General features: G+C 45.5%; 1 protein-coding gene across 2 annotated transcripts in view; it reads left to right on the top strand.

Moving 5' to 3' along the window:
* adgrv1 (adhesion G protein-coupled receptor V1) overlaps window positions 1–16,954 on the top strand; it is a 197,971-nt gene that overhangs the window by 160,270 nt on the left and 20,747 nt on the right. For both annotated transcript variants that reach the window (XM_055886148.1, XM_055886147.1), the window contains one exon: window positions 4,820–4,977. In XM_055886148.1, coding sequence (XP_055742123.1) covers window positions 4,820–4,977 — 158 coding nt within the window. The remainder of the gene's footprint in view (window positions 1–4,819; window positions 4,978–16,954) is intronic.

Below are 16,954 nucleotides of genomic sequence, written 5' to 3'. Positions count from 1 at the left end.
TGTGGAGGGTCTAAGAGCAGTGCAGGGGGTGAAGTGTGGATTGTGTAAGAGCAGTGCAGGGGGTGAAGTGTGGAGGGTCTAAGAGCAGTGCAGGGGGTGAAGTGTGGAGGGTCTAAGAGCAGTGCAGGGGGTGAAGTGTGGAGGGTCTAAGAGCAGTGCAGGGGATGAAGTGTGGAGGGTCTAAGAGCAGTGCAGGGGGTGAAGTGTGGAGGGTCTAAGAGCAGTGCAGGGGGTGAAGTGTGGAGGGTCTAAGAGCAGTGCAGGGGGTGAAGTGTGGAGCGTCTAAGAGCAGTGCAGGGGTTGAAGTGTGGAGGGTCTAAGAGCAGTGCAGGGGGTGAAGTGTGGATTGTGTAAGAGCAGTGCAGGGGGTGAAGTGTGGAGGGTCTAAGAGCAGTGCAGGGGGTGAAGTGTGGAGGGTCTAAGAGCAGTGCAGGGGGTGAAGTGTGGAGGGTCTAAGAGCAGTGCAGGGGATGAAGTGTGGAGGGTCTAAGAGCAGTGCAGGGGTGAAGTGTGGAGGGTCTAAGAGCAGTGCAGGGGGTGAAGTGTGGAGGGTCTAAGAGCAGTGCAGGGGGTGAAGTGTGGAGGGTCTAAGAGCAGTGCAGGGGGAGAAGTGTGGAGGGTCTAAGAGCAGTGCAGGGGGTGAAGTGTGGAGGGTCTAAGAGCAGTGCAGGGGGTGAAGTGTGGAGGGTCTAAGAGCAGTGCAGGGGGTGAAGTGTGGAGGGTCTAAGAGCAGTGCAGGGGGTGAAGTGTGGATTGTGTAAGAGCAGTGCAGGGGGTGAAGTGTGGAGGGTCTAAGAGCCGTGCAGGGGATGAATTGTGGATTGTGTAATAGCAGTGCAGGGGGAGAAGTGTGGAGGGTCTAAGAGCAGTGCAGGGGGTGAAGTGTGGAGGGTCTAAGAGCAGTGCAGGGGGTGAAGTGTGCATCAGTAATGATTGAGGGTAGGAGGGAAAGGAAAGGGAAAGGAAAGGGAAAGGAAAGGGAAATGGAAGGGAAAGTGGGATACCTAGCCAGTGGGGGATACCTAGTCAACTCAATACATTCAACTGAAAGGCTGTACTTCTGAGGGATTAACTCCACATTGAATTGATAAGGAGCCAGGTGGGTGCATGTAGGTGTGTCTATGCATACGTTTGTTTGTATGTGTGTCTATGCATACATTTGTGTACGTGTGAGGAAGGTGTTGGCCATTCTTAAGTAACTCCAGATTGAATATCTGGTGCTGCAGTCTCACACCGCTCTGCAGATAAGAATTATTGGCACAGTTAGGCCTTGTAAGAGTACATTGGCGTCGGCTAATAGGGGAGGGGGGATCCTAATAAATCAAAGACCATGTGTCTCACATATAGCCTGCAGTCTACCTTTACAGCTCTGCATGTAGTTCTGTGCGATGCTGTTGTATCTCGGCCCTTTGTCCTGATTTGCTCTCTCCTGGCTTGTTGGTTCATTCCTCCTCTGCTCCAGGCCTGCCTCCTGGCCGTCTGTGGCATTCATGCCATTCTTCACCCTGGCTGAACCTTTCCTTTCCTCTGCCTCTTCATCTCTCCTTTTTTCAATGTTATCCTGGGCGTGCCTGGCCCATTGACAAGGGTGAGATTATTTGCCAGGTTTCACATTCTGACAACCAGAGAGGAAGTGGGAGCGTGTTTTTTCTTTTTAAGTATGGTTTATGTTACAGCTGTGCAAACGGAAAAATATTGGTGATTTTGATTAAACTTCTGAACACAGTACTTTGATTTTATTACAGGGAAAGATTGTTTACTCATGATTGCGCCATTCAGGTGGACAACATGTTATCACTCTGCATGTTGTGCATAGGCAGTCAGAAAATTGGTATCGCTATGATTCGATGATAACGTTAAGGTCAAGCGTGTAATACTTGCTGCAAGTTACATTAAAGGGCCATTGCAGTCAAAAAATGTGAATTTCCTGTGTTTTATATATATATTTCCACACTATGAGGTTTGAATAATACTGTGAAATTGTGAAAATGATGATAATGCCTTTTTAGTGTAAGAGCTGTTTGAAAAGACCGACCAGAAATGTTCACTTGTTGGGGGGGCATGGAGTTTTGGCCTGCCTGGTGACATCACCCAGTTAACAGATCAATAAGAAAGAGTTCCCAAACCTCTGCCAATAAGAGCTGGTTTTCAGTTTCCCCCTCCCCACTCAGACCACTCCCAGACATCCTAGCAAAAGTATTGCTTGAGAAATGGCACTTTCCTTCGAAGCTATTGTTGTTTCTTTTTGACAATTTGAATTGAAAACATTCACAGGAAGGTACTTAATTGTTACCCAGAAATTATTTCAAATGAAGATTAAAAAAACGGCTGCATTGAACGTTTAAGATAGTTTCCTGGTCCTATGGTGTGGGCTGGATCAATGTCCTGCTGAGGCTTTTGATGTACAATAACAGCAAATACCCACACAAAACATCAGCACACCTCCCAGCTACAAATTTGTTCAAAGTTCATTTCCATCATTTAACATGTTCTGCAAGGGTGCGTCCCAACCATCTCGCCTTTTCCCCGAATGGGGCACTCGTTCTACTACTTCCCACAAATGAAGGGAAGTGAACAAGTGCACACTTTGAGAGAAAGGCGAGATTATTAGGATGCAACACAGGAGTTCCAGGAACATCCCCTCCCGCAAGGACCAACAACAGTATGTGTCTGTTTTACACCTTCTCCCGCAGGAAAGACATGATGCAATAGTTTATTATTATTATTTGACATGCAGTACCTCACATTTTATTATGTTCACCACAGCCAATTATTTACCTTGGTGACGTAGGGGTAGGGCTGTATTTGTGTCCGTTGTTCCACTGCCACATTAGCGCAGTCCTGTGAGATGGCACCGTTGGCACGCTCATTGAGATAAACCTCTCGTCATAACAAGATGGTTGGGTTGTTTTTCCCAGAGCCAAATACAGGCTCCCCACCTTTCTAAATGACACGACTAGAACACAACAGGGACTGGACAGATGATGGGAGTGAATTCCTCCGAATAGATTACCTGGAAGGAGGGGGAGTGAGAAAGGGAAAGAGAGGAGGGGCGGCAGAGGGAGGGAGAGAGAGTAGGGGGGAGGGGCAGAGATAGAACGGAGTAGAGTGAGAGTGAGTGAGAGAGAGAGACAGACAGAAAAGCAGACCGACAGAAAAGCAGACAGAAAAGCAGACCGACAGACAGACAGAAAAGCAGACCGACAGAAAAGCAGACAGAAAAGCAGACAGAAAAGCAGACAGAAAAGCAGACAGAAAGGCAGACAGAAATGCAGACAGAAATTCAGACAGAAATGCAGACAGAAATGCAGACAGAAATGCAGACAGAAATGCAGACAGAAAAGCAGACAGAAAAGCAGACAGACAGAAAAGAAGACAGAAAAGCAGACAGGCAGAAAAGCAGACAGACAGAAAAGCAGACAGACAGAAAAGCAGACAGACAGAAAAGCAGACAGACAGACAGACAGACAGACAGACAGACAGACAGACAGACAGTCAGACAGAAAAGCAGACAGACAGACAGACAGACAGACAGACAGACAGACAGACAGAAAAGCAGACCGACAGACAGAAAAGCAGACCGACCGACCGACAGACAGACAGACAGACAGACATGCTCCAGAGAAAAGCTATAAATGAATATTGTTCCTGCTCTATTTTTAGATCCATAACAAGTGTCAGTGGTCATTAAGGGACCATTGGGGTGTGACTGTGTCTGGGCATAGGGGAACAGTTGAACCTAGTGGACACCGTAGCTAGGCTTAACACTGTGAGGGTGGTGTGAGGGCCGTCGGAGCAGGGATACCCCTTCAGAAAGAACACAGTGTCTTTGCTGCACTCCCTGGGGAGTGTGTTTGTTGTGTGAGACTGATTTGGGGAGCCATGTCTGACTGTGCCAATTGGCCCACTGTGGTGCTGAATATTTTGCCCTCCCCAACCATGGTGGAATGTGCTGCCGCAAGGACACAACAACACTGAGTGTGACCTTAAACACACACACATGCGCGCGTGCCAAAGTAACTGTGCAGTACTTCAGCTTATCCCCTTATAATAATGTTGGGTTAAAAAGCTCAAATAAGATCAAATATGACACAGAATCCAGGATCAATATTTCACCAGAGATTGGAAGAGAACTGTTCGATTTTTTTATTTTATTTGAATTGGTCAGTGATAGTGGTGGATTTGATCCCTGCAGGATAATGCTCGCTCCCTGACCAACAGCAGAGCTTGTAGACTATAGCAGCCCTCTCCTCCTTGCACGCTCGCCACCTCTCTGTCACTTTGGCGCACTCCGAAGACTCGGCCAAAACAGCAGATATAGCGACGATAAACCTTCGATAAATAAGACGTTGTTTTCAAAAGGAGACGACAACAAAAAATAGACCCCCCTCCCCCGAAAGCCTTAAATAGAGAAATACTTTAAGCGTCTTTAGATATTATGCCCGGGTTGCTTCAGGGCTGCCCTGGTTGTGAGAGGAAAGTTGAAGTAGATGTTTGTGCAGAAAGGCAATGTCTTTGAAGCTTGCTCTTCACTGGGAATGCTGAGAGTCTTATGAAGGATCAGAGGTTTCAGGCCCTGGCTCCTGTTTATGGATGTTGTAGCAAGAATATCTTTAACTAATACAGCGCAGTAAAGGAACATAGCCAGGGCTTCATTTTACTCCTCTCCTTGGCTGTTTACTGCAAGTTTTGTGTACTAACACCCCTCTTCTCTCTCTCTCTCTCTCTCTCCCTCCCTTTCTCCCTCCCCCCTCTCTCTCTCCCTCCCCCCTCTCTCTCTCTTTCTCTCTCCCCCTTCTTTCTTTCTCTCTCTCTGCAGGTGTTTCATTCCTAATATCTATGCTGCTCTGTGTACAGCAGCTCTGGTGCCTCTCGTCTGCCTGGTCGGGGTGCTAGTGGTTTTCATCCATGCCTACCAGGTCACACAGCAGTGGAAGGCCTACGACGACGTGTACCGCGGACGCACCAACAGCTCAGGTATATTACCCCCCCCCCTCCCCACACACACACACACAAAACACACACACACACACACATACATGCAAGAAAACAAAAGGGAATTCACACACAGTTTGCCCACTATGGGACTTATAACATGGGTTGGAGCATCTAGCCACCTCCATGTCCCGAGCAACCGGACCAAGTCAGCCCCGATGTCTGAACGGCTAGCAGACTGCTTCTGCCTCTGTCTGTCTGTCTGTAGGCCTACTGCTCTACTGGATGACCTGCTCGGTGGTCCATGTAGTAGTCAATCAGGGTTATGAAGCTGCCAGATACATTTGACTAGAATGGGTTCCACCTGGTCAGAACTGGTTCATACTGCCCTGTCCTATACCGTCCAGAACAGCCTCAATATGATGGTTCTACTCTCCAGCCTTGGAGGGGACATCTCAACAGGACATTGGCTTGTCATACTGTAACAATAGCAATAACAACGGCAACAAAAGCAACAACAGAGCCTGGCTACAAGGGCTTTCCAGACAGACCAACAGGACCAGGAGGTGACAGCCTCTATAGCGAATACATCATCCACAGAGATACCTCTATTTTTCCGTCTCACCCATCTCCAACAACCCCTAGCAACCCCCACCACAGCCCCCATGGCTGGCCCATCCACAGATGGTGGGTAGGATGTCCTTGTTCCAACACTCTGTGGTAGGTTCCCTGAAAAGCCTGTGGAGCTTGCTTGTTACAACACACATCTAATCCCCAACCCAGGCTGTTGGACTATTTTTACAATGGCCTGCGAAACCACCCCAACACACGCACACTCATATCACATACGAAGCAAGCACGCATCTGATCAGGCACAATAGGGCAGCCTTGATTAAAGCTTTATGCAACGTGCACTGCAGTGTGCAATGTGCACGTCACTTGGATTTAAGCAGAGTGGGTGGAAACAGTTCCTTGCAAACAGAAGATATTCAATACACACACACACACACACACACACACACACACACACACACACACACACACACACACACACACACACACACACACACACACACACACACACACACATTATCCCTGGCTTTTGTTTTGGTCCTTCGGTATCGTGAATCAAATCCCTCTCCATTGTTGCTAAGTATCAGTGTTTTGGTCGCTCCCTCCAACGACAAAGCAAAGCCTGAATTAGTGCGAGTCCTGCGGTTGGCAAGCTGCTCATAGCCACTCCACAACGCCGTGTGTGGTCTGTGCTACGTTGTGTGTGTTAGTGATGCAGGGGTTTTACTCATATCCCCGGTCCCGGAATGTCTTTGCTCTGCGATAGATGCAGAGATGACAGAGAGAACGTCAATGTCAGCTAGATTGAAGCATTCATTCTGTCATTTATGACATTATTTCTGGTGAGCAATGGTTTATTTAGTCCTCTACATAGAAGAGAAACTGCATGTATCTAATTATAGACAAGTTGACCAACATATAGTTTACTAAAATGTTGGAAATTATAAGCTGAAACCAAAAAATCCTGTACCCCTTGTCAAAAAATAGTGTGTCTGTCTGACTGTAGCCTACAACACATTTTCTATGGGGTCTGGTGCGGGCCTCAAATCTTCATTTTATCTCATATAGTCGGGTGGTTGCAGATGGGTTATTAGCAACTGCAGGTGGGTGCGGGTGAACAAACAGCTACCTAACGGTTAAGCGCATTCGGCCAGTAACCGAAAGGTTGCTGGTTCGAATCCCCGAGCCGGCAAGGTGGACAAATCTGCCGTTCTCCAGTTAACCCCCACAACACCTGCTCCCCCGGGCGCCGATGACGTAGACGTTGATTAAGGCAGCCCTGCGCACCTCTCTACCCCTCCCTGGAGTGTGTTTGTGTGTCCGCTGTGGAGCAGGCAGAGCCACCGGGCCTAACAAACACACACAGACTCACACACAGTCACGTCGTGCTGTAGTGGCTGACTCGGCATGCCTCTGACACTGCGGGCGTCTGTTCCTCAGCCTTAGAGCCCATGTACCTGCCTGTGCCCGACACCCTGAGGGGCACACTAAAGCAGCCTCGCCCACAAACACACACACACTCAAGGAGAGGGGTAGCAGTACCATGAGGTCCATAAACAGGTTTTCAACAGCCTCTAAAACTCCTTATTTACACTGGCTGGACGATAAATGCAATTTATTGGTGTTCTGAGAAAATGTGAATGTGATAAATGTGGTTTATATTCACATTGAGGGTGGCTAGGCTGCCTAGGCCTTTTTATATACACTACCGGTCAAATGTTTTAGAACACCTGCTCCTTCAATGGTTTTTCTGTATTTGTAATAGTGAAGAAATCAAAACTATGGAATAACACATGTGGAATCATGTAGTAACCAAAAAAGTGTTAAACAATTCCAAAAATATATTATATTTCATATTCTTTAAAAAGCCACCCTTTGCCTCGATGGCAGCTTTGCACACTCTTGGCATTCTCTCAACCAGCTTCATGAGGTAGTCACCTGGAATGCATTTCAATTAACAGGTGTGCCTTCTTAAAAGTTAATTTGTGGAATTTCTTTCCTTAATGCGTTCGAGCCAATCAGTTGTGTTGTGACAAGGTAGGGGGGGTATACAGAAGATAGTCCTATTTGGTAAAATACCAAGTCCATATTATGGCAAGACCAGCTCAAATAAGCAAAGAGAAACGACAGTCCGTCATTAATTTAAGACATGAAGGTCAGTCAATATGGATAATTTTAAGAACTTTTAACGTTTCTTCAAGTGCAGTCGCAAAAACCATCAAGCGCTATGATGAAACTGGCTCCAATGAGGACCGTCACATGAATGGAAGACCCAGAGTTACCTCTGCTGCAGAGGATAAGTTCATTAGAGTTACCAGCCTCAGACATTGCAGCCCAAATAAATGCATCTCAACATCAACTGTTAAGAGGAGACTGTGCGAAGCAGGCCTTCATGGTCGAATTGCTGCAAAGAAACAACTACTAAAGGACACCAATAAGAAGAAGAGAGTTGCTTGGGCCAAGAAACACGAGCAATGGACATTAGACCGGTGGAAATTTGTCCTTTGGTCTGGAGTTCAAATTGGAGATTTTTGGATCTAACCGCCGTGTCTTTGTGAGATGCATGTAGGTGAACAGATGATCTCCGCATGTGTATTTCCCACCGTGAAGCATGGAGGAGGAGCTGTTATGGTGTGGTGGTGCTTTGCTGGTGACACTATCTGTGATTTAATTAGAATTCAAGGCAAACTTAACCAGCATGGCACCACAGCATTCTACAGCAATACGCCATCCCATCTGGTTTGGGCTAAGTGGGACTATAATTTGTTTTTCAACAGGACACTGACCCAACACACCTCCAGGCTGTGTAAGGCTATTTTACCAAGAAGGAGAGTGATGAAGTGCTGCATCAGATGACCTGGCCTCCACAATCCCCCGACCTTAACCAAATTAAGATGGTTTGGGAAGAGTTAGACCGCAGAGTAAAGGAAAAGCAGCCAACAAGTGCTCAGCATATGTGGGAACTCCTTCAAGACTGTTGGAAAAGCATTCCAGGTGAAGCTGGTTTAGAGAATGTCAACAGTGTGCAAAGCTGTCATCAAGGCAATGGGTGGCTATTTGAAGAATCTCAAATCTAAAGTATATTTTGGTTTGTTTAACACTTCTTTGGTTACTACATGATTCCATATGTGTTATTTCATAGTTTTGATGTCTTCACTATTATTCTACAATGTAGAAAATAGTAAAAATAAAGAAAAACTGTTGAATGAGTAGGTGTTCAACATTTTTGACCTGTAGTGTATATATATTTTCTTTACATATGATCTGATTAGAAAAAAATTCTGGGCCCATCATAGCCCATATAAAACAATTTTTTACAGCTAGTTTATTACTGTGTCATATGCTACAACTAAGGTCTAGAGCTGGTTAGGTTAGCTTACTACCAGATCAGGAAAAACGTTGGGCCCTAGGAAACAATTTCCCACCCCCCATCACTCTGGGACCTGTGGGGCCACCTCTGAAATCACCACACAATGTTACAAATGGAAAAAAACATGTCCTATTTGAATGACCTACATTTGACATGTTTTGGGTATTGGAGATGGGCTTCCATAGTTTTACGTGGCTCAGTACAGCTGGTAGCTACTGCAACAATTGCAGAATGTAACCGGCTGTTAATTTAATTTCAGGTAAAAACTCAATGAAACAATTCTCAAGTATTAGGAAAATGTCTATACATTTCAGCTGTTTCAAAGAAACACCGCTCTGCTATTACGATTTATGCTGTCGGAGTGTTGGCTCAATGAGACAATTCTGACAACACGGATCTGCTTCAAGATGGGCAACTGTCGTTTGAGTGTCGTGCGCTACCTCCGGAAGTAGCAGTCGAAGGCGTAGCAAGTACGCGAGTTTACATGAGAGTAACGTGTGTCGCCAACGGTATTTTTACAATAAAGTGTCGTAAGTGTGAAGAGGCTCCTCCTAGTTCGCCTCAGTGTTGTTTGTTTACATCGCAGCCCAATAGAACAGGGTTCCCCAATTTAATTTGGCCCGCGGGTGGTTTTATTTGCTCCCCCCCCACCAACTTTTCTGAGCAAAACATTTTTTATTGTTGGATATAATAGACTGTAAAAACAGTAGGAAATCAGCTCCAAGTGATTTACATTTTTAAAAATCTGTTCCCAAGTACTTATATACATAATAGAGAGACACAAATGTAAGCAAGTTTTGAAATGATTATGTTTTAGTCAAACTTGGGCTTCTTGCGGTCAATTTGCAGTCTACAATTTATTAGTAATTTTGTTCCGGGCACCCAGACCATCCGCTCAAGAAAAAATCAACCATCGGCTGAATCTAGTTGATGATTCCTGCAGTAGAGAATTGACTGTCAGTGTACCCTGAAGCAATGGCACTCAACTGTTATCATATTACCATGATTTTCGCCTGAGATTGTGGTGAAAAAAGGCCCTCTTTTCATTTGCAAACACCATGCAAATACAGGCCTGTTCAAACAGGTCCTGGAGGACCACAGTCATCACATGCTCTTTGTACCAGAGACACAACAAAAGGCACTTGACTTTCTCACAGCTCTCTGCATCCTCATCCAACAGGACGGGTAGCCTACTCTCATCAGAGAGGTCTTTGAAACCTTGAATAAGGGTTTCAAAATTGCAATAATGACACTTTGAAGGTTTTATCTTTTTTACATTTAGTCAGGAAATGGAGTTTTAGAAACCGTGTTCTAGGCTATAGACTTTCTTCAGTAGGTCCAACTCTTCTATTTCGGAAATGACTGGTTCATTTCAATATGAGGCTGATTCTCTTGGCTTGGATTTGGTCATTGTGAATTGATGTCACTAAAATAGCTGCAGGCTCCACTACAAACAGATACAGGGCACGTCTCAAATGGCACCCTATTCCCTATAGGGCACATAGGGCTCTGGTCAAAAGTAATGCACTATGTAGGGAGTAGGGTGCCATTTGGGAAGCAGTCACAGTAATATCCGTTGGTTTCAGAGGTCTCTCTGTCTGGAGTTTATAGAACTCAAGGATGAGAAGGATGAGAAGCTGGCGAGAAGGCCAAGACTGATTCTCATTTGGGCTCGGAGAGGCTTGATGTGCAGACATGGCTACTGTAGTAGAGATAGATAATGTTTTTATCAGTGGCCAGAGAGCACACTAAAGGGCCCTCTCCAGTGCAATTGCATTATGATGCCCCTGGGTGCCACATGCAGATGAATGCTACTCTAATGGTCGGCATGGAGGTACGGCTGAACGTCTCTAATGTTTCAGCCAATCGGGGATGAGAGCCTCGGGAACCAAAACTGTTGGGTGTCATGGATGACAGGAGTTACTGTGTAGAGATGCCAAGCCTCTTGGCAAATGCTGTTATTGATGAGTCGCACTTACAGGACAGATCCCTGAACCTGTCTCTTCATATTAACTTCCAGACTCATAGTCTCATTCACTGGTACTGTTTTTCTGACAGATTTTAACTCTGCAACGTTTGTGCTGTATTGGATATTTTTAAATAACATTTATTTGCAAGACATATAGCGTATAAAACTACCGTCCATCTCTAATGATTCACAGAATGATTTCAGTTTCTCTGGCTCATGTAGTGGGCTCACTCCCCTCTGATAACCATTGCTATTGACGGTGGGAGAGAGAGACAACAACAGAGGACAGAGGAGCCTGTTGGAATGCTGACGTAATCATTGTGAGACGAGAGGAGGCGACGGACACCATTCCCTCTGCTCCTTTACCAGAACCGGACTGCTGCTGAGATGAGCACAGGCCTCCACTTATTTCACATCTGTCTGGCCCTGACCTGCAGGTACAGCTCTGAAAGTGCTGTGAAATATGCCGCGGCCTCTGACGTCACTCACATTCGATGCCGTGTGTGAGTCTGCAGACGTACTCTACTCTACAGCCAGGTGTGAAATGCAGCGTCAGTGTCAGGCTCGTTACCTTGCAGTAGGACAAGATGTGGTGCATTTAGCGGATGGATAAAGAAACGTCTTAGATAACATGTGTGGAAAAACAAAAGACTGGAGTAGAATAGTCCAAGGGAACCCCCCCCCCCCCCCCCCACCCCCCTTCCCTGTGTATACTAAACGTTTATTAGAAAATGCAGCTTTTCAGTCACACAGATCACCTTGATCAAGGCGTGTGCATGATTCTGCGTTTCCAGTGTTGGTTGTGCTGTACAGACTGAGGTGCAGTTCCAACATGATATCATAGGAAAACGTCATCCTGTCACATCACCATATATGAAAAACGTCACAATATATGACGTTTTGTTTTTTTCTCAATACATTGGATTCAATGGGAAAAGACGTGTCAAATGGTTGACGTTTTTGTCAATACATTGCTTTCAAAGGGAGAATATGACTGTGACACGGTTGACGTTTTTGTCAGTACATTGCATTCAATGGGAAAATATGAGTGTCACAGGGGTTAGAGTTAGACATACAGACAGATTTACAATTCTATGGGCAAATTATTGAGAGGCTCGGTCAGACAGGCAGGCAAAAACTTGACAGGATGCCATTTTGAGTTTGATACTGGGTGCAATTGAGACGTCACTACACACGAGTCCTCCTACTGTACTTATTGTATATATACCACAGTAATTAGAGGAGTCACGATGCAATCACTGACCCTAGACAGGCTGTCACCAGCCATGGGAGTGGTCCTACAAACAGCTGGCCACCTCCTAATCCCAAATTACAGCCAATGGTTACACACTCTGTCTATTCTAAGGGAAAGGACGGATCAAATCTGTCTATCCACCACTTACTTTGGCCCTGAGATGTCGTACTGTTGGCCACAATTTTCAGCTCGCGTTATTTTTACGATACGTATTTGATTAGGCCACTGTCCGACTTTCCAAGAGTATGAGGCCTTTACAGCTGGCACAACCGTTGATAGCCTTTTCTTAAGTACAGTGTTGAGTATAATGTTGTTATCTAATGTGTATTGCCCCCCCATTCTTATCATTGCACTGTTAACAATACTTAACAACCACGCTATTGAGTTGGATGGGTAGCACCCACACAATGTTATCATTATGTAAAGTATTTTTCTTGCTGCTTCACACAGAATGGATCTGACTGACAGTTCGATAGCATAAGCCGATACCCAGTAATAAAACCATGGTGATGGTTGTGTATCAAACCCGTTGACCCTAGCAAAGCACGGCGTTTATACATTGCAAGACGATACAAATATTGCCAGCCTCGCTTGATCATGTGTTTTAAACAGTTATCTTTAGAGTCAACAGAGTCTGGTCAACAGACGGATATTACTACAGCATTTAAATTAGGCCAATGTTCTTATCTTTTCTTCGTTCATTCTATTGATTATTTCCATTATTATACATGTTAGGAAGACTGATGGGGAAGAAAAAAGAAAAGCAAAACGGCAAGTTCCGCATGACTTATAGAAGAAGTCCACGATGGATCTTGTGGGTCTGCCATTTAGGTGTGATGACAAGTTACATTTCCCTCCTAGCTGACTCTTCCATGTTAACACAGCAGCCCAGAGCAGGCCTGTAGCCAGACCTATTGGGCTGCCCAGCCACAGGACTCACAGAAGAGGGCTTGGGGAAAGAGTTTTGCAAGACCACACAAACACACAGCAACGAGCGCACGTACGTGCACACAAACACAAGCATACGCACACGCGCACACACACACACACACACACACACACACACACACACACACACACACACACAGAGGGCACGAACAGACCCACATCTATTCATAACCCCAGTATTATTAAATTATTCCTGTGTTGCTAGTGAACTTAATTGAACCCAAGCCTAGGGGCCAGTGTAGTGGTATGCTGTGTTGTGTGTGTTGTTACAGCTGATAACCCCTCTGTGACAGTATCGTCAGCACCATCTTGGGTTTCGGCTCGCTTGTTTGTGTTGAACCTCCACACAGTTTGTCTTCTCACACTGAGAAGCATGTCAGTCCAAATATACAGGGGGCATACAGTGCATTCGGAAAGTATTCAGACCCCTTGACTTTTTCCACATTTTGTTACGTTACAGCCGTATTCTAAAATGTATTGAATTCCTTTTTACCCCATAATGACAAAACAAAACTGATTTATATATGGAAATGTATAACAAATATAAAACTGAAATATCACATTAACATAAGTATTCAAACCCTTTCCTCAGTACTTTGTTGAAGCACCTTGGCAGCGATTACAGCCTTGAGTATTCATGGGTATGATGCTACAAGCTTGGCACACTTGTATTTGGGGAGTTTCTCCCATTCTTCTCTACAAATCCTCTCAAGCTCTGTCAGTTTGGATAGGAAGCGTCGCTGCACAGCTATTCCCAAAGATGTTTGATCGGGTTCAAGTCCGGGCTCTGGCTGGGTCACTCAAGGACATTCAGAGACTTGTCCCGAAGCCACTCCTGCGTTGTCTTGGCTGTGTGCTTCGGGTCGTTGTCCTGTTGGAAGGTGAACCTTCGCCACAGTCTGAGGTCCTGAGCACTCTGGAGCAGGTTTTCATCAAGGAACTCTGTACATTGCTTCCCCTCGCTCCTGACTAGTCTCCCATTCCCTGCCGCTGAAAAACATCCCCACAGCATGATGCTGCCTCCAACATGCTTCACCTTAGGGATGGTGCAAGGTTTCTTCCAGACGTGACGCTTGGCATTCAGGCCAAAGAGTTTAATCTTGGTTTCATCAGACCAGAGAATTTTGTTTCTCATGGTCTGAGAGTCCTTTAGGTGCCTTTTGGCAAACTCCAAGCAGGCTGTCATGTGCCTTTTACTGAGGAATGGCTTCCGTCTGGCCACTCTACTGGCCTGATTGGTGGAGGGCTGCAGAGATGGTTATCCTTCTGGAAGGTTCTCCCATCTCCTCAGAGGTACTCTAGAGCTCTGTCAGAGTGACCATTGGGTTCTTGCTCACCTCCCTGACCAAGGCCCTTCTCCCCGGATTGCTCAGTTTGGCCGGGCCACCAGCTCTAGCAAGAGTCTTGGTGGTTCCAAATGTCTTCCATGTAAGAATCATGGAGGCCACTGTGTTCTTGGGGACCTTCAATGCTGCAGAAATATGTTGCTACCCTTCCCCAGATCTGTGCCTCATCAGAATCCTGTCTCGGAGCTCTACGGATAATTCCTTCAACCTCATGGCTTGGTTTTCACTCTGACATGCACTGTCAACTGTGGGACCTTATATAGACAGTTGTGTGCCTTTCCAAATCAAGTCCAATCAGTTGAATTTACCCCAGGTGGACTCCAATGAAGTTGTAAAAGTATCTCAAGGATGATCAATGGAAACAGGATGCACCTGAGCTCAATTTCGAGTCTCATAGCAAAAGGTCTGAATACTTATGTAAATAAGGTGTTAGTGTTTTTATTTTTAATCTATTTGCAAAAATTCTAAAACCGTGTTTTTGTTTTGTCATTATTGGGTATTGTGTGTAGATCAATGAGGATATTTCTTTTTAAATCCATTTTTAGAATAAACCGGTAGGTAACAAAAATGTCTGAAAGGGGAAGTGGTCTGACTACTTTCCAAATGCACTGTAGCCCTATCCTCTCCTCTTCTGATCTTGGCAAGAAAAGGGATCTCTCCTTTTCCAGTGGAAACTGTGGCAAAAAGTTTAAACAGGCTTTTTTGGATAAAAGTGGGCACCATTGTGTTGCGAAAAATTGGGAAGGATTATGGGTTTGGCAGGTTGTCTATTAAGGCCCTTTCTGCATTCAAGGTTGTACAGTAAGATAAGATAATGACTTTATTATCTCCATGGGGAAGTGATGGAAAGCACCCCGCCGCTCCTCTCTCCCATCCCTGTGGACCCAGCAGACCAGCCATTCCCTCCCAGCAGGCATTTGGAACTTGCTCCCACTGTGGGACTCCTACCACAGCCAGGAATGTGCTTGCACTGGTGGAAAAAACAAGGAGGGACGAGTGAAGAGGGATGCAGATGTGTGAGAGAGGCAGAGAGAGAGAGTGAAGGAAGTGTGAGTTTATGATAGCGTGAGATCGGGGGGAAAGTGGGAAAAAGGATCGCACGGAGTGATAGAATTATGGCAAACTGGCACACAGAGGTGGAAGAAGAAGAGGGAGAGAGCTGACAAGGTGGTGGATGTGGCACCTATGTGTAGGCTATTTGCTTAGGCCTGGGCCCGTGCCCTGTGTTTCCTGCCCAGTTGTGAAGTGGACTGAACAGTGTGCCCTACATTAAACCAGCACCCAATGGAACGCACTGACTGCTTGTGTTATGCTGCACTGTGTTACCCTGCACTAGTTTGAGTCTTCCAGTCACCACTTGCTCCTTGCTCCTTCCCCTCATCACCTTTCGATATCACTAAGCTCCACACAACACACTCCACCCCGGCCGGCAGAGAGTCTCCCCAGTAACAGTCAGGATAAAACTGAGTGCACTGGTCAATATCCACCCACAGCCAACACACAGACTGAGAGTGGGGATCAAAGGACCACATCTGCATTGCTGTTCAAAACGAACGGTAATAGGGATCTATTATCCCGGGTCTGGCTAGGGAACATGGAACACTCTGTTCTCAACAGGCAAGAACACACACTAATGGGAACGTGCTCATGTAAATGTCAGATCTCTCTCTTCACCTTCTGTATGTGCGCATTGTGTCCAGTCGCTATGTCTTCATTGTTCAACGCTGAGCTAAAAGAGAGAGTCATGAATGCTGGAGCACATAACATGAACATACTGATTTTTGGGGGGAGGATAAAAAGTACATACAAAAATCTAAATGCAAACTGTTTCTAATTTTAATAGGCCTTTAATTAGTTACATTCACTGCTAAATGGACAACATTTGACCAAATGTATTTTATGTTATGTATATAAAAATAAACTCTGTGACTCTGTGAATGGTGGTTCTCAAGAGCTTTTGAGGGTGATTTGGAAGGGGAAAGGTTGGCAACCATTGTCCTAGTTAAGGTTAGGATTGGGGGAGGGGAAGCTGATCCTAGATCTGTACCTCTCAGCATCAACTGAGAGTGGTTCAAGGTCAGTGCACATGCTTTAGTAGGTTAAGAGGCGGGCTAAAGTCCCTCTGAGGGGCGGGCAAAAGTCCCTCTGCTCCAACATGCTGAAATCAAGGCTTTTAGTTTCACCATAGATCTGTTTCAAGTCTCTAGTGAACCCCCCAGGACTTAACCCGCCTTAACCCACACATACATGTACTTTACATACACACAGACTCTCACACACACTCAGGTGCAGGACAGTCTGACAAAAAATATTGCCAACATTGTTTTTACTTTTTTTAAATGTATTATATATATATACATTTTTTGGTGGGGGGACTCAGCGCCAGCTATCTAAACTTGTAATCAAGGTTGAATTTGAGCCCGGGGGCCCCCATTGATTTTGTTAGTCAGTCACTTAGATATCACATAAAAAAATGAAAATATTTCTCTCCATCCTATGGCAAAATGTAAAGAGTTGCAGGAAATTAGCTGTAAAAAATGCTCATTTTCAACTGCACG

The sequence above is a fragment of the Salvelinus fontinalis genome, chromosome 28 (assembly GCF_029448725.1).
Source record: "Salvelinus fontinalis isolate EN_2023a chromosome 28, ASM2944872v1, whole genome shotgun sequence".
Classification (NCBI taxonomy): domain Eukaryota; kingdom Metazoa; phylum Chordata; class Actinopteri; order Salmoniformes; family Salmonidae; genus Salvelinus; species Salvelinus fontinalis.
Note: the sequence above shows the minus strand (reverse complement) of the source record. Positions and strands in the feature narration are given on the sequence as shown.